The sequence below is a fragment of the Pezoporus occidentalis genome, unplaced genomic scaffold, assembly GCF_034315485.1.
Source record: "Pezoporus occidentalis ecotype Australia unplaced genomic scaffold, CSIRO_AGI_Poc_V1 ctg112, whole genome shotgun sequence".
In the NCBI taxonomy this organism is placed as follows: domain Eukaryota; kingdom Metazoa; phylum Chordata; class Aves; order Psittaciformes; family Psittacidae; genus Pezoporus; species Pezoporus occidentalis.
In genome coordinates this window covers 1,865,818-1,888,191 of record NW_026912907.1, presented here as the reverse complement: position 1 = coordinate 1,888,191, position 22,374 = coordinate 1,865,818, and the positions used below count along the sequence as shown (strand labels likewise).

The window sequence follows — 22,374 nt, the reverse complement described above, 5'->3', positions numbered from 1 at the left end:
ATCCAGAGCCTTACAGTTGCTCTGGGCAAATGCATCCTCACTTCTATGCAAAGCCATGGCCCCTTGGCTGTGCTCTGTGTTCCACTGGAGAAGCTGGTAATTTAGCAAGCTGCTAAAAACCTGCGTTGGAGCTCTGAGGTCTGGGTGGGCATGATTCCTTACAATTTCATGATTTTGTTGTTGTTTTCCTTCATTTTAAAGAGGTGTATGAACTACTTTCAGAACATCATTTTCATCTGTAATTTTTCATCCCAGTGAATCTTTACACTGACTATTTATATATTCTTTATACCTTCCCTTTGGCACACCCTGTTTATGGAAACCTCTACACGATAACACATAAAGGACTGTGGTAACCACTCTATAAAGATGTAAAATGCAGTCATTGCCACAGTACCTACGAACCAGATTCTATCAAATTTACCTTCAAACAGGGATCTCAGCTGCTCCCAGACATATCTGTGTGACCCCCACATGTGTTAGCAATATGCTGCAATGACATACATGTGTTCCCACGTGGCCTATCCCTGCACTGACGGCACAGGTTTCTTTGTTCAGAATCACATTATGCATGTGTTTGTTATTCATGTTTCTGCTTCTCCAACTTTCCTTTGATGTAAATTTAATACAACTTTTTTCATCATTATTTGAAACAGAAACTCTGGGACAAAAGGAGCATCAAATGTAGGATATACTGCATAACATTAGGCAACTTTTATATACCTTTATACTCCTGCAAGTCTAAGCCATATTAAAAAATACATATTTCTCAGAAGAAAAATAGAAGCTGTACTTTTATTCAGGAGCTGCAGGATCAGAGTTAAGGTCAGGCTGGGATGCCATGGCACTGAACTGACTGAAGGCTACCGAGAGGGTTTATGTCAGGGGAGGCAGGAGAAGTTCGGTTTGGCTTAACCATGCAGAGACATTTTATTTTAAGTGGACATTAACTTCTAAGTCCCATGCAAGGCCTATACTGTGTCATATACAGTTTTGGGAAATGAATGGAAAGCTGCTTATGTGAAGGCTGTGAAAGGTACTTAAGCTTTACATTCCTCTTTAAATGTTTCTGAGCAACACCTTCACCTGTTATTAGCTTGCACACTGTGTGAAGATAACACTACTCTGCACTTGACCTTTAAACAGAATTTCTGTGATTACTGGCCCTGGTTCCCAAAGCAACTGTGAGAAATGAAGAGGGCAGATGGGAGCAGGCTTTCCCAGTGGATGCTACACAACATTTCTGTAATGATTTAAAGCCATGTTAAACAATAGCTTGCTCACATTCAAATGCAGAGCATCCCAAGATGCTGCGTGAGGCAGGGGAGAGAACTGAAATTGCATTTGCGGAGACGCTAGGCATAATTAAAGGCTTATGTCTGAATCTTACAGCTAACAAACTGCTGTACAACAAGGGAAACAGCTCCCTAAGTAGCTTTTTACAAAACACTAAATATACTATCATAACAATAAAACCTAACAATCCATCTGCTGGTGAATTACGTGCCTGTGGTACTGCGGACATCACGTCCCCACTCTCCCCTTGAATCCATCCCTTTCTGCTGCTGGGAAATAGCAAAGGCCCTCCAACAACAGCTGTAAAGTTGGATAAAAATAAATTGGAGCTGCTTAATCTGCTGTTGCAACCTGGCCACACCTTTGCTGAGAATCACAACTGTCCCTTTGGCAAAGCTCGGGGTGAAAGGAGTGCTGCTAGCATGGCCCCAGAGAGGAGGGAGGAAAAAGACGCTTGCTGTCTCCCCTTTTGACATGACAAATAAAGGCAAATGTGTGAAGGTAGAGCCCCACTGCAGAGCAGGAAGGGGAAAACAAATGGCAGCACACCATATGCCTGTAATCCCAATTAAAATGCTTTCTAATTCATTTCTTTTCTCCTCAGCTTCCCTTTTCCACACCAGTGAACAAGCATGTTTGACAACAGAGTGTGGGAATTTCTAGTTCACTGAGCAGGTTTCCTTTATTTCTGCCCCTGCATCTACCTGAGGCTGCTGCTCCAAACCCTTGCTGTACCCTGCAAAGCAAACCCGCTCTCCCCTCGCCATACAGCCAGGGATTTCAGGCGAAGACAAACTGGGGAAGCAGCAGACACAGCTTGAAGTAAAGTGTTCTCAGTGGCAGTGCTGGGCTTTGTCTGAGATCAAACGTTTTGGGCTCCCTGATGATGCTGTGCCTAGCTCGCTGCCTTTCCATGGCACAGAGCCTCCAGTGCTTGATGCATACATGTGGGGAAGCATCTAGCTGGAGAGTGGGACTTCCTGCTTTCAACAGGCAGAGCAGCAGGCACAGCAGCCAAAGTGATACCTGCTCAGTGCCACCAGCAAGAAGGGAGCAAGGGAAAAGTGCCGCAGGGTATTCAGGAGGCTGGAAAATGCCTTGGAGTCAGCGGGGTCATGAACACATGAGAGGAAGTCAGCATGAGCTGTTCATTAGAGGCTGAATGGATCAAGAGAGGATGTTAGTGTGGCAAATCAATCTGCAAGCATCACATTGATTTAAAAAATGCAAAAGGATGCACTCACCATCATAAAATCGAATAGGAAGAGCAACAAATAAACATGAGCTATGGTTCATAAACCCATGGTTAGATAGACAGCAGAACCCTTTTCCCAGGCAGGATAGCATGCAACCTCATCTGCAGCTTTTCACATTTCTGCTTCTCACAGTTTTAATGCAGAACTAATTCCTTCCCTCTAAAGGCTCTTCCCTCACCTCTTCATCTTCCTATTGACATAAAAGATATTGACTGGATCTATAACCATAGCACTGCTTTTCACTGTCTCTTGCTTCTAATTCTGTTGCTTTCTCCCCTGTAGCATCTCTCACATCTCAACCAAGAATTCAAACCATTTGCTTATAACTTCACAGTCTCCAGGTTTTGGGTTTTACACCCCCTCCTTGCCAGCCTTTTTCAGATCTCCATCCCACTGCTTCCTACACAGAGTACAGCTGCCAGGCTGATGATACAGATGCAGAGATAAAATTCAATTCTCAAGAGCTGCCTTAGTAAAATGATTTTAACTCAGACCTCCAGATAGTTTTCTCTGTGCATTTTCTTGGTGTTTTACAAGTTAACCACATTGATGTTTGCCTCTGGAGCAGGTGAAGCAACCAACTGCACTAGCAGGGTGTTACCACTTGTGCCATAGGGAAAGTGCACAGTTGGGGAAGATACCGAGCAAGTGGCTCAACAGTCATTTAATTGAGCAAGAGGCTGTTCTGCAAACTGGTAGGAAACAGGGCCTAATGGACAAGGGTAAATTCTTCCTGCTGTCCCAAGCTTGACTTTTCCCAGCATTACAAATCTCTTCAGTCTTGCTTCAAACTCCTTGTTGTCTTATACCATCCCCATCCACTCAGTGGTTCTCTTCTCTCACCCCAGCCTCAGTGCCCATGCTGAGCTAGTCTTGATCCCACTGCATCCACATTTCTTCTGGCCTGGGTCATTCTCTGTTATAGCTTTCACTGAGTGGCCCGCCTATGTTTTCAGAAGAAATGTCTCCTACACTGGTTTGCTCCCATCAGCTGTCTGTATGCTTTCTGGTGCCAGAAGGTCTCCAGCAAACACCCAAAGGGCAGTGGGGAGGAGGTCACATTTTATCTGTTTCTTCAGATCCTGGAAGGATACCTAGCATGGACAATTCCATTCAGATATGAAATTTGTGGGAATGGCCTCTTTGAAAAAGAAATGCAGGAAATGAGGGCTCTTTGTGGCACTCCTACTCTGTGGTTGAAATAATTGTAGGAACTCTTGCCCACCGCCTTCCTAACCAGGAGCAAGGGCTCCCAAATGAGTGAGGTGATTCTGTATATCAAGCCATATTAGTGCTGACCAACTGTATTATTTACTTAAAGTCCTCTTGCAGACAATGTACTGATTCAAACTCGATCCCATAGCTGCTGCAAACAATGTTGTTATTACATAGCTCCTTATCCCATGACAGCTGGCAGAAATGAGCAACTGAAAATGCACCTGCACTTCTGTGTATCCATCATGGCTCCTCATGGCTACTTGAACAGGCATCTACCAGACAGTATCAGTACCAGTGCTTCAGGCCGAGCAAAAGAAACAAGTGAACATGAGGCAGATTCCTCCCAGCATGTGCTGAGGTTATGCCCACGCTCATTTTTGCTGTGTGACTGGGGAGGTCTTGGTGTCTGTGCTGTGTTAGGTAACCCATGAGAGAAATCTGTGAGGAGGTACCACATTTTGAGGTTGCCTCATGCTATCCAGGGTTTGGCAGGCCCATTGTTTATACATTAATAACAAATTGATGATTTTGGGAAACTCCACCCATGAGTGATCCAGAAAACTTCCTGCTATGCCCAACAAGACTTCAGCCAAGCGAACTAATTGTAGCCTACAAAATATTTTTTCAGAGGAAAAGGATGGGAGAGAAGAGAGGGTGAAAACACAGGAAGAGATAAGCAAAGAACTGATGGGCTACAGTAGGACAGACAATATAGGCTGGATAAAGGATTAGTGCTGAAGGAGGCAGAGACTGTGGGTACAATTGGGAAGACTGTTTGGCCTAATTATCAGAGGCTGTACTTAAGCAGAACAGAGTTCATGTTTGTCCTCTATCTACCTCTCTGCCTGCATTCAGCTTCTGCTGGCATTGCCTCTTCCACTTCAAGCCTCTTCTCTTTGGAGGTTTCAGGGTCTGTCAGGGCTTATAACATCACCAAGAAAATTACACTGGGGCACACACCTTTCTTTTGCCATTCTTTCTTTAGCTTCTGGCCTTGCTGTGACAGCAATAGTCTGATCCTGTGGGCTGCGTTAGCCTCTTGGACAACCCACTTTCAGATGTAATGGGTTTTGGGAAAATGTCATAACTGAGAGGAAAAAATGAGATACTCTAATGCTTAAAGAGAATATTAAAGTGATGCATGCAGCTGGATTCTGTTGTTTGGTAACACCAAGATCAAGTCAGAGTTTAAATTACCAGATCTTGATATTGGCCAAATGCTTCTTCTCAGCCAGATTCTTTTCAAAGCCAAGTTAACCCAGTACACAGACACAATTAACATACTGATGAAACTGATGGGCCAAAGGGAAAAAAGCCCGTATAGGAGGTTGTTTGAGGTTGAGAATCTGGAGTACAAAGGCAGATAAAGTCGACTGCCTACAGCATAAGCCCTGAGGTGAAAGAGAAGTTATCTGTCTTCCCCAGCTTGCTTCACCTACTGAGCCCCCAGGATCCTGGGCAGATGCCTGCACAAGGTCCTGCCCTCAGATAACCCCACATTAAAGAAGAAAAATTAAATAACCAGCACCCCCAGGTGAATCAGACTGAAGTACAGAGAAGTATCTCTGGCTCCAAGGGAAGATGGAGCCGATAAACCAGGGAGCAGCAGTCAAAGCACAAGCAGCTGCCCACCGAGGCGGCTATGTAGAGTACATCTCTGTGCCTATGGTCCCAATAAACTACTGCATATCCACAATTCCAGCAGCCACAAATACCCAGAAGACACTAAAGGGGTTGATGCAGCCTCTGTACCAGAAACTGGCCTGGGAGAAGTGGGTGAAGGAGCCAGTGCTGAAGGGCACGGCTAGTACAGAGAAACTGCAGTGCAATTAGGTGTTTTAGAAAGTAGAAAGGAGCAGACAGTATTGGCACCAGGAGGGCTGCTGAAAACACCCAGAATGAAGCTTTATGTGGTATGAAAAGTATTTCACTTGCAGGGCAGTTTAACCTGAGCAGCTTCTCTGGGAGGGAGGAAAGGCTGATCTGGGTCTCCCATCTCACAAACCAAGGGACTGGGCTGTGTGACGTCCTTATTATCAAAATAGCCAAATCTGAACAATCAGAGGTAGCCAATGTGTGTTTCTCCCAAGACCTTTTCCCTGTAATTAAGGGAAAAAAAAAAAAAAATCAAAAAAAAAAAGTCAGGAAGAATCCCAGGTTCAGTCCAGAGCCGTCCCGGAGCCATGGAGCCTGGAGAGCTGCCAGGCAAGCTGGCAGGAAATCAGGCAGGCTTGTGATGGAAACCTGCCTGTGTTTCATCGGAAGTTCATCCAAACAGAGACGCTTCTGCGAAACATTTTGCTCATGACAAATCGGCATTCTCTGACAAAAACCTGTGCTGTTGGAAATCTCCCAGCCAGTGCTTCTTATGGCATAACCATCCCTTAATAATAATAATAATAATAATAAAGAAACTGGGTGTGTCACAGCTAACGTTAATGGGCTACATCACACACTGCTTCCTAAGTGACATCTTGAAAAGGAGACCTCAAGCATTCAGTCTGGTTCTTTACGATGGAGTGCTGAAGGCTCAGCTTTGTTACCCTGCAGTGTACACAAATGTAAAAGTAATGGTGAGATGCTGGATGGGGACAGGGCAATTTTATTGTACCCATCATTTTTGTTTTCATTCTGAATAGCATTTTGCAGATATTACAGACTGTTGTTCCTCCCTTTTCCTTCCAAATCCATTAGACAGAAAAATAGGGATAATTTCCTCCCAGTACTCAGATTATGTAACAAGGGCATAACTCTCTCGTTTGAAATTACTAACTTGAGCGTTTAGAGAAAGAAAAATGTGGAAAACACAGACACAGCTTGGGATAGCTGAAGAGAGCTTCTTTCTTTGTAAGAAGGATATTTCCTTTTTTATGGTTTTGAATGATACTGGAAACATCTCTCATTCTACCATCCCTTCCACAGAGTACCCAAAAGGCTGTAGGATATGGCCTGCATACAAACTGGGGACTAGTCCTGAGTACTCTTCATTTACTTGACTGCCAGAGCCAGAAGTGGGAGGCTTTAATTCAGGTATCTGTGAAACAGCAAAGTGCCCATTTAAACTAGCTAGAAACTCAAGTTACAATAACTATATTTGTTTTCCATGTACCTTTAAAGGGAAACAACCAAAAGCTGCTGTTCAGATTTTCTTTCTTTGCCCTCCAGTCATGGGAATACAGTGCACAAAATTAAGCCATTTTTCAGAATGTAACTTCAGTCACGTGAGAAGTCCCACTGGTTTCAGCCAGCGACTTCCTATTGAGTCAGCAAAGTACTTATGCCTGCGTGTGATTTTAAGATGACTAATCTCCCTGGCTGCGTCTGCACTGCTGGGTAGGTGCATTGGGCAGGATGTCCTGCGGCCCCAGCCCCCGGCATACGCCCTGGCTGCATCCTGGCTCTGTGCTGGGATAAGGTTGGCATGAACACAGGCTCCCCTATGCTGTGTTTTCATTTGGAAAGAAGTCCCAGGAGCCAGAAAGAAGTGCCATCTACTTTGTGAGAGTCCGCAGCCGGGGCGATTGAGGGGACAACTGGAGGGGCATCAACTCTGCTGCACGGCCAAAAGCTCAGCTTCATGCTTCATGCTGAAGCTCTTTGGTAACTTGGAGTGGTACTGTATCAGCCCTGGCTCGAGTGAGGCTGTCACAACTGCTCTAATGAACCTCTCACAGTCTTTCAATAATGCAGCTATTTATAGGCTAAGTCTATACTGAATAGATTGCAGAAGCTGCACAAAAGCTGACAGTGTTTCAGCAATGAAGCTGTAGAGAAACATCAGTGCAGACCGAAACCACTCAGCACAGTTACACACAATCAAATATTATAATCTACTACACTTTGCCTGATTACACTCACTGCTTAACTGAAAAGTTAATGGCATTTTATTACATTTATGAAATTTTCTGAGATGGGAAAGCTGGTTTTATGGAATAGAGAAATTTTCAAGTCTTACAGATTAAGAGCTAAGCCTTGCTTTTCCTCACAAAATTTTTAGGTGTAGCATCACTTAATTTTAACAGAATGCCCCCAGTAATCAGTGCAGAACTTGGACATAGTCAGAAACCATCACCAACCATATCATCTTTCTCTTTCAAATTGCTCTTTTTAGCAAACATCCTGGGTCTTGTGCTCCCAGCACATATCACAGGGTGAAAATATTAATAAAAAGAATGATTTAAAAATGTTCAGCAAGTGCTCTCATGAGGAAGAACTGTTGCTGGGAGCATCCTGTCCTTTTTGTCACCCAAATGCAACGCATCTTAGATGTTTCTTTATGAGATGTGCAAGATGAAAGTAGCATGAAGCAGCACAATCCATTGCACTTGGCTTACCTGCATCTTCCTTAGAGGAAATTAGAGAAAGGATTTTGCTGCTTTGTCCTTCCCAGACTACTGTCTCTATGACACATGTTCATAAAGTCCCTGTATACAGCAAACTGCTGCAAGCATGCTTTGCTCATGAATCTTATAAAATTCATTCTGAATCTTATGAGAGAACTGATGTTCAATACAGGTGTTGGAATAAGCACTGTAAGCCTTTGACATCAACCACTGTGGCCAGGCAAGGCTTCAGTGAGCAAGCAGCCTCCAGCACAGATTTACAGTTCTTGCTACTTTCACTTTGTCCTAAGGTTTTATCTCTGTAAAAGGAGCAGGGATTTCCTCTGGGGATTAGGAGGAGGAAAAAAATCTTGAGACAGACGTACTATTTCATTACAATACAAAGCACAAAAGGATGAAAAAGATGATAGCTAATGGCTGATTTTTCTTCTTCTCTTCTGACAATTGCTTCCTCTTTGGCGGCTTTGAAGAGCAGTTGGGTCCCTCTGTGCCAGGTCTGTAAGGACACAAGGCATAAAGGAACTTTAACTGCTACTCTGAGTTGCAGAATCCTCTATTCAGGTGGCATTGAGACCCTCAGAATTCCTTCTCATTCTGCCTCTGCAAGTGCACAGAGCCCTCTGAAGCTCAGGTCCCTGCAATACACGTGGGAAAATCATGTAACCCCAGTTGCCAGCCAACTCAGTACCCCCATTAATGTCAGAACTCCCAGAGGGTTCCTGAACTAGATGTTCCTACACTGGTGTAGCCAACTGCTGCTTCCCAGACAGCTGAATTATACACTCAGCCCTTTTCATGTGAGAGAGAGGGACTTTCGAAAGATGAGGTTAGGTTAGACATAGGGATCCAAACTGAAATCTCCCACTGGTATGCTCCAGTGGACTCATAAGTAGCCTAGAAACTCTCAAAAGATCCTTAGAATCAAACTATTAAACTATCAAACAGCTCTTCTGACCCTGATACACCAAAATGTGGGTTTGGTTTTTTTTTCACTTGTTTTATTAGTTTTTACTTCTGATGACAGGGAAAATTAAGAGAGGCAAGGTGAAGACCTGAATCTGATTGCGTAGCTTTGCGGCAGGAAACACGTTAGTGAAAATAAGCAACTTTCCTGCTCTGGGTTGCATTTACAAATACACTGGTGGTACCTTGTCTAGAACTGCTGACTCTCTCCCAAAAGAAATATTTTGGGATGACACATTTTGTCTTGTATAAGGTACTAGTAAAATTCTTCAATACCAACAAATAACGTATTTTCTTATTATGAAAATGTTAAGTACAGCCCTGGGTTATAAATATGTTCTGTAACAGGTAATTAATGCAGTTTATTGGTCACTGACTGGGTTAGAAACTATATTTTTTCTCTTGGGTGTAAAATTTTCGGTGAAATTGGTGAAGAGTGTACTCAGCACATCCTGTTAGCTGAGTCAACTGAAGTTGCACCTGTTCTTGGATGCAAGTCATAACAAATGCAACCCATATACATTGTAAAGAAAAGGACTTGTATGCACTTTTTCCAATTAACATCTCTGCCTTTTGGCAAGTCATTAACCTATTTTCTCACAAAGAAACGGCTTCAATTGTATTATGCATCCGAAGCATGCAAAAGTCCCTGAGGGGGCACTCTGACAAGAACATACTGTTCCTGGATCTAACGTGAACATACATATTCATTAATTGTTTGGGGCAAGGAGCACAGAGTTTATGATTTTTACAAGTCTTACAAGGTAAACAGGTTATATAAAGCTACATCCCTGGAAAAACATTCACATCCCAGCTACTGTCACTCAGTGAAGACTCAAGAGTGGTTTTGTGCTGTGATATGGCAGTGAAAATAATTCAGCAACACTGTAATATGACTTTAAGGAAGAAAAAAACAAAACACCCTGCTTATCCTAAAAATAGTACAGCAGATTTATTCATTTAAATAAACACAAGTAAAGGTGGGAAGTTGTATTTCTTAAATCCCTCATGCCACACCCATCTGTTCAGGCCATCCTTAAATGGTGAGGAGAACCTCTGGGGCTACAATTTCTCCAGCCAGATTAGTTGAATCAAAATGTTAAAGTACAGTTTAAGTTTCTTGCCACAAAGATAATGAAGCAATAAATTATAATCTTACATATGTAAAAGCAGGAAATAATCCCTCAGAGACAAGGGAGATGTTCAGATGCATTCCTCCCCAGGAACTAGTTTTCCAAACCCATAATTTTATAAAGAATGTAACAGCAGCAGTAGAAAGTAATAGAGAATGTGGAGAACGTAGTGGTGTGTTAAAAAAATAAAAATAATAAAATGAATGAAACAACCCCCCAGAAATAGAAAAAACCTCAGAATACAGTTTGAGTTGTCAGGTTGTTCCATAAAGCACAATGGGTTATTGGCACAAACTGATGTCTCAGTCAGCTTTTGCCATGGTATTTGAAAATCTCAGAGTTCTGATCAAAAGAAAAGAAGTGAAATGCCTTACAGTTCAACACTGCAAGGTGTAGCCATTCAGTGTCTGCCCCCATGGTGATAATTAGGAACCTCTAAGCGTGCTCCTAAAGCAAGTGCATATTGACATCCAAAATAAAAAACTGAGAAAAATACACTTATTACCTCAATATCATGCTTTATGTAATGGCCAAGATAAAAATGCCATTAAAATTCCACTAAACTTTAATGGGAATTACAAATAAAATTCAAGGCACAGTAGTAACTGGCATAATTTCTTTCCATTTGGAAGAGCATTTCTGGTTTGAAATACTTGCAGGAGAATGTACAACGAGTGGCTGAAGTACTGCGTAACGCTTTGACACCTCCAAAATCTGCAGTTGGGTTCCTCCAGAGACAATATGCCAGTGATGCCAGCAGGAGAGGTTATTCCAGATGCCACCTTCTCTCCCCACCCAAAACCCAGGAGGATCTACTGCGCATCATTCAGACATTGGTGTTACTACTTTTAATAAGTAATTGAGCCAGCTTTGCAGTAGCTGGCCTGGGCACTGAAAGCACTCTTTCTTCATCAGCATGGCCTATTTACATTTACTATCAGAGGGATAACGGCTTGAGGAAAGCTGCACTGCATCAATTACCTGGTTCAGCTTGTTTAGAACACATATGGGTTTTCAATACCTCACTGCAGCCCGCAATACAGATACACTTTTCATAGTCATTTAAAGACCTGTACAGTTACGTTTCCACATGCTGCAGAAGCACAACTAAGGCTAACAGTGGTTATTTTCCTCCAGCTCTATAACATAATTCAAATCAGTCAAGTCACCAGTTATCTGCCAGAGCACAAAGCCTAGAGTAAATGCTTCTGAGTTTAACCAGTCTCTTCAGGAGCTTTTAAAGGAAGCTTATATGATTATATTATATTGATTATATGAATCAAGAGAATTAGATAACTAGCCCACATCATTGTTCCTTTAAAAGAAATATAATGTAAGCTGGTTGTGGTTTAGAAGAGCCAAAAATTTAAGTTTTAGAATTGGAAAAATAATTGGCTTTAAGCCAAAAATTTAGCTAAAAGACATTTAGCTTGAGGAAAATGCCTCTGTCTTGATCTGAAACAACCATCTCTAGTTTTACACACACCCCAAGAGTCATGCATGTGGAATTTCAATATAAAGAAATCACCTGATAGAATGAGAAGAACATATCTTGATTTGGAAATGTTAATTCACCAGATTTGCAAACAGCAGAGGAATAAACTGGATTAAGTAGTAAATGCTCCAGATAACAGGTGCTGAAAAGGAAGGATTAGTGGTAGGAGCTAAGGCAGAAAGGAAAATTTCAGCAGAGATTTTACTAAAAAAAAACAACCCAGAAGGAAATTTCCAAATCTTGTTGATAAATAATCCTGAAAAGCTTAAGAATGACAACAACAAAAAACCTCTGTACAGGTTTAAAGCATATATATATATAGTGTTCACTTGGAGAAAGCAAGAAACAAGGAAGAAGATTTCAAAAGGTACATGGTTTTATGCCATCTAATAGAGCCAAGAAAAGGCAAAGACCAGAATTTGCAAATGCATAAAGCAAAGTACATCTGACCTAAAAGACAGTATTTACATAACTATGCCTTATATACCATTATAAACAATTGCATATCAAAGGTCAGGCAGTTTACACTGGAATATATAGAAATAAAAATCTGTGGCTAGAAGGCTGCATCTAAACAGTTGCATCTAAAATTTTTGTAAGAGGAGACTTCTTCACTGTGACAAATAGGTCTCCTTCAGACTGAGCTGCAACTATGTAGTACTCACTTGTAAAACCCAGAATTTACCAAGGGAGATGATGTCTGGCTACCTGAAGGTGATTACTGTGACAGAAAATGAAAAGCTATAAAAGAAAAATGGATTGCTCATTACTTTGGCTCGAACCACTGTAGTATTTGCACAGTTTGCTTCTGGACTTAAGCTGAACTCTACTGATGTTAATGAGGTTCAGCCTGGGAAATGGGCTTTATCTATATACGGTCAGTTGCAGAATTGGATTAAAGTGCTCCCCCCATTTCAAGTGTCCTATTTTTCAACATACTAAATGTGAAGTTGCAGCAATGGATGACTACCTAGTTTCGATTGTGGATTTTTGTGGTTTTCTGCAGTTGTCATTTAAATAATAATAGGTAGACATAAAGAAGCATAGATGTTTTCTATTAAAAAAGAAGACCTACAATTGTCTTTCTAAAAATTGCATTTTTATTAAAAATAAAACCAAAATCATCATACATTGGAAAGTCTTTCCTGATTAATGATTTGAGCACCTGTTAAAGTCCTTTAGAGATGAGAGTCTTTTGTATTTATGATATAGATTTTGCATCATTTTGTGTTTGGTTCAAATACATTATTCAGAAGTATGAAGCTGTTTTTTATTTTTCTAAATATGAAACATGAATTTTGATGGGGTGAGATAAGCAGAAGTGTTTGACTCCTTCAGTCTTGCAGCTGAATTCACAAATGCAGTTATAGTTTCAAAGTTTGGTTTCATTTTCATAGTTGTAACTCAAAGTTTTTACACCACATCTTGCAATCGTCACTAAAACATTTAGAAGATAGAGAGTAACTGTCACTACTTTTTTTGTAAAATATTTGAGAGTATGTAAGGAACAAAGTAAACCTCTGGCATTCTTGGAATTAGGGCTAATTAGGTCTTATTTAATTTAGGTGCTTGAGTAACGCTGCCTTAGCACAAGGAGCATTATTTTGACAATCCTTACCTGAGCTAAAAAAACAGCATAGTGCACTTCCATAATAATTGCTATTCATCTAAAAATACGTAGTTTGTTGCTTAGTTGTACACAAAGATCTTATTAAGTTGAAATAAGAGTCTTGCAATGTTCAATGGGAATGATTTTGGAAAACACAAGTTTTGGCTAGGCTGCACTTTATTAAATATACAAACAGACTATCTGCTTGCAACCAATGTTTAAAATGTGTTGTGCTTTTTTTTCTGTCAGTTATTACATTAACTTGTTAGAAAAGGAGGATTTATATTTTTTTTCTTATAGCAAAATCCAGCCAAGTAACAGTTGTTATTTCCTTGTGAATATATGAAACATATTAATCAGTACAGCTCGTTTTCATCTTTCATGCTTCCTGTCTTTCAAGTAACATTTTTTGCTGATTTTCTAAACATTCTTTCAATTTATCTTCAGTCAAAGTCAGACGTTGTTCCAGGATTGAAACAGTCTGCATGAAGAGGGCAAGAATTTCAATGGGTTTGGTATTACTCACACATTATTACAAGCGTGCAACACAGTAACATAAGAAGAATCATTCTAACTCAACAGGAAAAAATATCCTAAAATGGCTTTTCCTTAGCTACTCCACTATTTACAACTCTGTTTAAAAATAATGGGTTTGTATCTCCGGAGATTGTGTAAAGGTTTAAAATTGTGCTCACAAAATATTTTCTCGGAGAGCGTGCAATATATCTGTGCTTATATAAATTACTCTGAAATACTAAGTGAAAGTTGCATCCATATTTCAACAGAAAAACAGCCATCAGGGTTGACCCCAAATGATATCTTCCAAAAACCTAAAAGAAACTTCTAATGTAGCCCCCAAAACAGGAAGTAAGAAAAAAAAATATACTATTAAAAGGCATTCTCCAAGAGATTGCCCTCATCAGAAAAGGTTTCTAGACACAGGCTGGCAGTTTCTTTTTGATCCAATTTACAACACAAATGATTTTCAACTGACGACTTGAGTTTGTACTTCCCAAAACTTATTTCTTACTCTGTATTTCTTATTCTGTATTGCAAAACAACACAGTTTTGCAATAGTCACTCCCTTTTCATTTGGTTTAATGTTAATATATGACAGACCACAGAGTATTATCTTAAAACACAGATTGGCTAAATCTGGACTACTAAAAAGTAGTATTGAGCATTTGCAAACAAGTGACTCAGAGTCATTGCTGGAGACCAGTATTTGGGCAGTTTCATTGACACTAGGAATTATTCCACTGCTTAGATTCCTATCCAACACCTTGAACACTACGTTTGAAAAAGTATTTAATGGTACATTACAAATTTGTTTTGTTCATGCCCTGCTAACACATGACTGTTCAAGCTGGAATCTGCTAAAGAACTGGCTTCTGACAAATCAATGTTAGATCTCACTACTAAAAAACAGTGAGTCTTTTCTTCCTGAGCTAGAAATACAATAATAATATTTATGATTATGTAGCAGGAAGCTCTTACTGTAGCAAACACAATGTGATCAATATTTGCTGAAAGGAAAAAAACAGAACAGTCACCTGACTACACAACTATTCAAAATAACCCCATAGCCTTTAATAGTCTGGTTTAGGAACATGGTTCATGGGATTTTTTGCCTATTGACAGTATTACCATTTCCCACTGCAAGTGTTATCTGTTATTGCATACTTACTAGAGTTAAAACATCCAGCTGCTCCACAATGTGCTCCAAAGTGTTACCCAGGGAGGGGGAGATGCCTGTTTGCTTGCCCACATTAGGCACAGCTGATTCACTCTCATTCTCTGACTTCCTTTTTGAACTTGTTGCCAAGACTGAATCAGAGGGATTCTGCGCATCTTCACTGATGACATAATCCTTGAATACAGAAACACCATTTGAAGGTTTAGTTTCCTTTGTCTTCATTTAATTGGAATCATACAACAAGATAGGAAAGTCTGGCTTTTAGTTAAAAAAAAAGAAAAAAATAATCTGTTTACACATAGATGCACACATACAAGGGTTTTCAGATTTGCGTCTTGTACCAGATCCAATTCTTAGCACTTCATTTGGACCTAAGAGAGAATTTCAGCTGTGGTGGACGAGGCAACAAGAGAAATCTCAGCAGTCTTTAGGTACATGTTTCAGGTACATGTGGTTGAGGAACTACATGCTGTACTACTAGAGCTTGAATTAAAGCTACAATGAGTACTACTGGTGACTGGCGTTTTCTTCAAAAAGGTAACTAGTTCACAAAGGAATTCATTCACAGCAGTCATATGGATGAAAAATCCATATATGACTAGATCACGAGGGTTCCATCCAGCTTCGTAATATGAAACCTTTGTTTAGTATGAATTAACTTCCTCATTCAGCATAAAAGAATTAAGTAGTTTTTAGTTGTTTACTCAGTGACATTACTTTTTGAGAAACTGATTCCTTCATAAAAAGTGAGAAGAAAACAACAGAAAAGACCCACACAATGCAAAGTTAAGAGGGAAATAACTTTGATGTATAAACTTTGCTCATGGGTAAGTGAGAGAGCACAATCTTCCCAATCACTTCCGGTTCTGTTTGTGCCTTGAAGTTCTTACTGGACCTTTTGAGTCACGAAAGGTTAAATAATCACTAATTCATTAGAAGGTCCTTTATAACAACTTTGCCTGACTTAATGACTTTTTCAGCTATATCTGAAAACTTCTTATACTTTTAGATAATTTTATACTAAAATGAACTGAGGTAGTCAAGTTTTATTATCTCTAATTATAATTCCAATATCCACATTTATGAAACTTATAAATGGTTACAATTTAACTGCTTTTCTGAAACTTAATGACAAGTGATGAGAATATCCATTAAGCTATGCAAAGGGGAAGTTTCAGTCTTATCTGACATATTGAAAATACACAATTTTCATGATGTACCTGGAATATATTTTTATTGTAAAGCTGAACAGATTTTAAAAAGTCTTAAAATCATTGTTGGCCATTAAAAAAAATAAATCTCCTAAGTCTATAAAATAACCTTGCAGAATGTAAAGTGCTAGGCAGAATTAGTGACAAACCTTTACAAGATTACCTAGGCACATTGACGAGCTTCTGTCAGGAAAGATTTATGTGTAGTTGACCCTGCCTTTGAATCAGGTGGGATCATAGAATAGTGGGTGAAATACTACTACTACAATAATGTAATGATTTTAAATATAAGTAATTCTAAATTGTATCGATATTATCAGGAACTCGTAGTCCTGGATTATTCACAATACTATTCCTGTGTCTTCAGTGCCATTCTGCACAGTCCTGACCAATTAACAAGCTCTGTTCTCTGAACTCACTGTTGCTGATTCTCCAAAATATTTTCTTCCCTAAGTGCTGGGGTTGTGGTATCTATGTCAATGAGAGACAACTAAGTAAGAGACAAGTGGTGTCCACCATCTGTCTTGAAAGGGCTTCCCATTTCAAAAGCAAAGCACAAGAGCAAACCACAAATGCCACACACACAGAGGCAGTAGAAGACCATGGGTTTAGGGATGAGAATAGCTGACAGAAGAGATTGTGGTGGGGTAAGAGGATTTTGTATCTTAGGAAGAGGAGGGCAAAGAAGAAAGACTCACCAACCTCTCTAGGTTAAACGCACCATTGTGCATTTCTTCAAAGACAGGAGTCAGCCTCCAAGCAAGAACCCATGGTGTGCAGAGTATGGGACTGATAGGGATAGGGGAAGGTACCCATGCATATACTTCTATACTATACTAAACTTATAACACTACAAAACCACATGAAATCCTTCTCAAGATATGTCACTTTCATTAATTTCACTATGATGAAAGAAACAGCTAAATGAACTAGAAGAAACCTCCAGTTCCCTTTCAGCACTCTTTTCTGTGCTTGCTGACCGATTTATGAAAACGAACTAAGCATGTCAAGTAATAAAGGGCTGACGCAACCACTACTGAAATCCATCAGTGATTTGTACTCATACTGGGTTGTGTCAAAAAATAAAAGTGTGCTAGACATCAAACTACAGATTTCAAACATTAAACAACTGAGGCTGCTCTACATAATATCCCAAAGGTTACAACATTTGCATTGGACTACAGGGAACTGGCCTTCTCAGTCTAAAGCTATCTAAATTCATGGCTCACAGTGTGATGCTTTGTCAGTCAGGCTGTTGCCTTTTAAAGGTGTGAAACTGTGGTAGAAAAGGTACTGTCTCCAGCAATCTGTTGGGAGTTTTGCTACTGGTCAACAGAAAGCAGCTTTAGTTCAGTGGGTATGATGCTCAGTCAGGAGCAGGTAAGCCCTGTTCCCATAAAGAGGTGTTTTATTTTATACATAAGGGGATAAAATCAATAAAAACTCGATAGGAGAAAGGATTTGAACCAGAACTTCCCCACTCCTAACTAGATGGTTTAATTACATCTTTCTTTCCAGTACCATGAATTTCAATTTCTTCTCAATATGAAAAATCTTGTGATGTCAACTAGAAATTATTCCTAAGAATTGTACATTGTGAAGGGCTCACTTGTTATGTTAGCACAAGATGAAATAGAATACAAATGGTTTGATATTGGGACAAGGTAGGCAGAAAAGGAAATACCCATTTAATTTTACATTGCTTTAGCTCCTTGCTTTAAAGTGTTAGAAGTCTGCAAAGGAAAGTGTTCCAAGTATCTCAGAATATTCTGTCTCACAATGCATCCTAGGTACTTTTAGATGAGCATGAAGTATATAGGATTACTGCATCTTAAGACCGTCTGTATCTTCCCTTTGCAGATTTCATTATATGAGATACCATTAGTTCAATCCTAGAAGAGCTCAGATTCACTGTGTTATTTCTGATTTACCAAGTTATAACTGAGGTCCTTGTGAAATAGGATTAATGGAAGCTTTTTGGCACACTTAGTAAATCACAAGATGGATATAGTCTCAAATGCTGATTAACACAGAAAAGATTAAGCTCAATTTGGCATTCAAATGTTAAAGAGTCTTGCAACACATTAAAGAATTCCTGCCTTATACCCAATCATACTATGAAGAACATCCTTGTATTTAATTACGACAGAAGAGTCCATTAGAATAGACTTCTTAATGAGATTTCTATAGAAAGATGGTGAGATTATAAAACCTTGCGTCTGTCTGCAGATCTTGACTGCTTGCCCAGAAGCTTCCAAACCTCAACCAGCATTAGCTAAACCTGACAGTCAGGTAGCAGCCTCACTGATTAAGCTGTGACAAACTTCAGGAAAATTGGAGGCAGGGTAGATGGGACACGTTGCAGGGAAGACAGGTAGAACTCAGGAGTTACATATTCTGCATGGCAGCAGTAAACCTGCCCATTTATCACCTACTTTATGAAACACAGGCAGCTGATGAGGGAAGTGTCAATGAAAAGCCAGTTGGTGCAGGAACAACTTGTAAAGCTTATGTAATTATTCTTTGTAGACACTTGTATGTGTCCTCTGAAAATGTTGGCACTCTGCTGATTTTAATCAATCCTAATGAAGAGGTAGGGGTCTCAGAAGTAAGTAAGGTCCTCACAGCTTCAGGAAACCATTTGCCAGTTTCCCACCTGAGGTTAACGCTGCTCTGGAAGTTCACACCCCTTTGCTCTGAAGGGGAATAAGGATGCGAGTTCCAGAAGTGCAAGAAAGATCCAGGCTGGAGCCCATGTTTTCCTAGACACCATTATCAATAAGCTCAGTGGAAACAGACATAATGTAGTTTGTCTAATATGAGAAAAGATACTTGTACTAATGTTTTGAGAAATACATTAATTTTCTTGCCCTTTGAATGACACAAGTAACTAAATAACACAGCCAAAACGAATGTAACTGTAAACTTCAACTGATACTGATTTTGCTTAAAGGCATTCTGCTTGGCATTTTCAGTGTCCCAAGGATAATCTATTAATTCTCAAGTACTTAAATAATGAACAATAGATTTATGGCACTCAAATTAAAAAGTTGCTGTCTGTGATCTGAAGTATTGGGATTTAAAAAAAATTAATCGAGCAAGAGAGGAAAACAATCTCTGGTTATTAGACATTGACAGGTTCTTCTAAAAACAATTCTACTCCAAGGCTGGTATTTCTCGGTTCCTTTTTAAACAAGCCTGCTGTACTTCACAGTGAAAATAAAGTTGAGATTTCAGTTCAAGCTCCAACAAAGTGATTACAAATTGTGCTATTAAAGCCAACCTAAACAGATTCTTCCAGCCCAAGGAGGAAAGCTGTCAACTCAGGTAAACAGAGCAAACACTAAGTTACTAAAAATCTCACCTAACATTTTTTTCTTACAGTAAAATTGATCCAAAACTCAATATATCAGACAAATAGGCTGTGAAAAATGCTTTGTAGCTCAGTAAACTGCCACCAACATTGCCAAGTCAGAGTACTGGAAAAGTCATCTTGTAATTTAGTGGGTTAAGCAGGAAACTGAAATTCTTCTGTTATATACTCAAAGACTTACAGGGACAACGTGACACGAAAGTGATAATATAAATAAGGCAAACGCCTTGATGTTTGTCAAATCTGAAAGGATCAAATACAGATAAGCAAATAACTTTCAAAATCAGTAAGAGAAATGAAATGAGACTGTTTCAAATTTTGAAATCTAAGTTGTGCCAAAATGGTTGTTATTTTATCTTCTGGAAGTTTCTAGAGATTTTTAAATGTTGTCAGACATCAAGTATGTTGCTATATCATTGAGGTGCCTGCTTTCCCTAGTACCTAAATTTACAGTCTTCCCCAGATCAGTGAAGAGTCCAGACCTGCTGAAACCTATTGCAATGCTCAAATGCCAAATCCTTGTTATAAAGGAGTGACACCAGTGTCACTAGATTTCCTTCACTTTTGGATACCCATTAGTTCATGTCCACCACTTTCATTCAGCATAACCTTTTACAAGAAAGTTCTTCTTAAGGAAACTCACTCTACCCCACAGCCTATTTTACACAGCGTTTCAAGAACTAGATGTTCCCTTTCGTTCAAATTAGCCCCTTTTCTAAAGTATTTTAAATACTACCAATTCATAAGCAACAATTCTATGTTGCCAGCAATGTAGTAAATATGCCTTATAATAAAAAAACCCCAAACTGCTCTTCTGAGAGACTTCAGAGCTATAGCTTGAGAAAATAAATTTGAAAAAGGCAATCAATTTTAAATTGTTACTTCTGAGCAAAGCTATGAAGAAAATTAAAATATGTACAGTATTTCCATTCACAGCCCGTTAGTAATAAAATGGACTCACATTCGGGCAACTTCACGCAAGTTACAAATAAGGAGGAGAAGGAACAGATTTAATTAATCAATAGGAAGTTATTACCATGACATTACCAGCGGATGTTCAGTAGAAAATTAAATTTAGCTTATAAATGATGTCACAAACAGCAAGCCATAATTGTTCATCTTTGTTTTCTGTCAAGCAAAATAGCCAAAACTCTGGGGGTGGTACTTAATCAATTTGTGAAAAATCCTTACACATAACCTTATCACCCCTGCCTATTCCCAAATGTTTTTCCATGAAGCATTCACAGATCAGATAGAAACAAACACTGTACCCTAGTATCCCTTCACTTTGTGATGTTTAAGAGTAGAATCTGAGTAAAATGCATCCATTTATAAAGATGCCTGAGCAGTTTTATTTATAGAGAAAAAGAATCTCCTGTTCATAGTCAAAAGATATGAAAAAAATACAAGTCTCTGTCACTCAACTGAAAATCATTTGTCTTCAGTCTTCTAAGGGCTTTGAATTCAGAAAATTTAGACAACGGCTTCCAAATGAGTATCTTAATGATCTTATAATTAAGATGGGCTTATATGAAAAAGTGATATTGGTAAGCTTCCTAATGAATCACAAAAATTGGCATGGTCTGCTTTTTAAAAATAATCCTTTAAATTTTGAACACATGGTACATTTGCCTACTAATACTAAACATTTCTGATACTGTGATTAAAACAACTACAAACAATTAGTCATAAGTAGGGCATTAGGCTCAAACAGACCAAAGATCAGAGGCATAACAGAGTACTCTCCCACCCTTCCAGACCTTGATTTCCTGTGGGTTTTGGCTATATGAAATCATGGAAGTTTCTCAGGAGAAGTAACAGTACTATCATTATCACTGCTTTTTCCTCCATCTTGTGAACCTACCCTGAAACAAAAATGGTTCACTGTGGATCAGCTAAATTGAATCGTTTGGAAGATTTTTTTCCCCTCTGTTGTTTTTTTTTTTTTCCTAGGCCATAATTATTCACAGATCATTTCTACTGCTTTGAAATGTGTTTTTTTTGTTTTTTTTTTTTTCTAGTCAGTAAGTGATCCACATGAAACAGAACTCTCTGATCTGTTAGGCTAACACTGAGTATGTTAAATCACAATCTGTTTTATCGGTTTCTACTGAAGAAAACTTCCCTGTAGATTCAGCTGATGACAGCATTCTTCATTTCCTCTCCTCTTGCACACACATGAATCAGCACAGCAAAAACCTGCCATGTGCCAGGCTCTGAAACCTTCTGCTCCTTGCTCTCTGACATGGTAGTTGTGGTATAATTTATTTGCAAAGTTTAATTAAAGCTTTGCATTCAAGCAGTAAAATAGTTAAACTATGCAGTGCATCTAAAACAAAGCTCTACCAAGCATTTCTAGCTTGAGCAAACCTCTTTCAGAGCAACTCCTAACACAGATTTTCATACTTAATTCAGTCTTTCATGGCTCCTTAAGCACCTCAGTCTTCTCTAGCTTTTAAAAGAATGTTCAAGCTAAAACCAAAAATTGGAAGTACTTAATGTAACTGCACCTCATCTAATCTGACAAGGAAATACTTGCTCTCCTCCTCTGTGGCACTGGCATCATCGCTGAAGGCAGCACATACTTCAGTTTAGATCCTGACCATGAGTAGTGGTATCAGGATACAAACTCATAGCCAACAAACCAAGCTAAACTATCAGACTGCATTCCTCAGCAAAACAGGCATTTTCAGCTAAATACAGTAGCTCTACAGCTTGTAAGTTAAGAGAAAAAACACAGAGCCCTCAAATGTTCTAATTAAACCACTACCCTCAGAGAAA

General features: G+C 39.3%; 1 protein-coding gene across 7 annotated transcripts in view; it reads right to left on the bottom strand.

The window, feature by feature from the left end:
- POC1B (POC1 centriolar protein B) overlaps window positions 1-22,374 on the bottom strand; it is a 65,374-nt gene that overhangs the window by 3,946 nt on the left and 39,054 nt on the right. For 4 of the 7 annotated variants that reach the window (XM_062633847.1, XM_062633789.1, XM_062633818.1 and 1 more), the window contains one exon: window positions 14,997-15,183. In XM_062633847.1, coding sequence (XP_062489831.1) covers window positions 14,997-15,183 — 187 coding nt within the window. Of the gene's footprint in view, window positions 1-6,278; window positions 8,610-12,781; window positions 13,795-14,996; window positions 15,184-22,374 lie in introns of those variants that run through there. The other 3 variants (XM_062633808.1, XM_062633828.1, XM_062633798.1) reach the window with 2 other exon arrangements.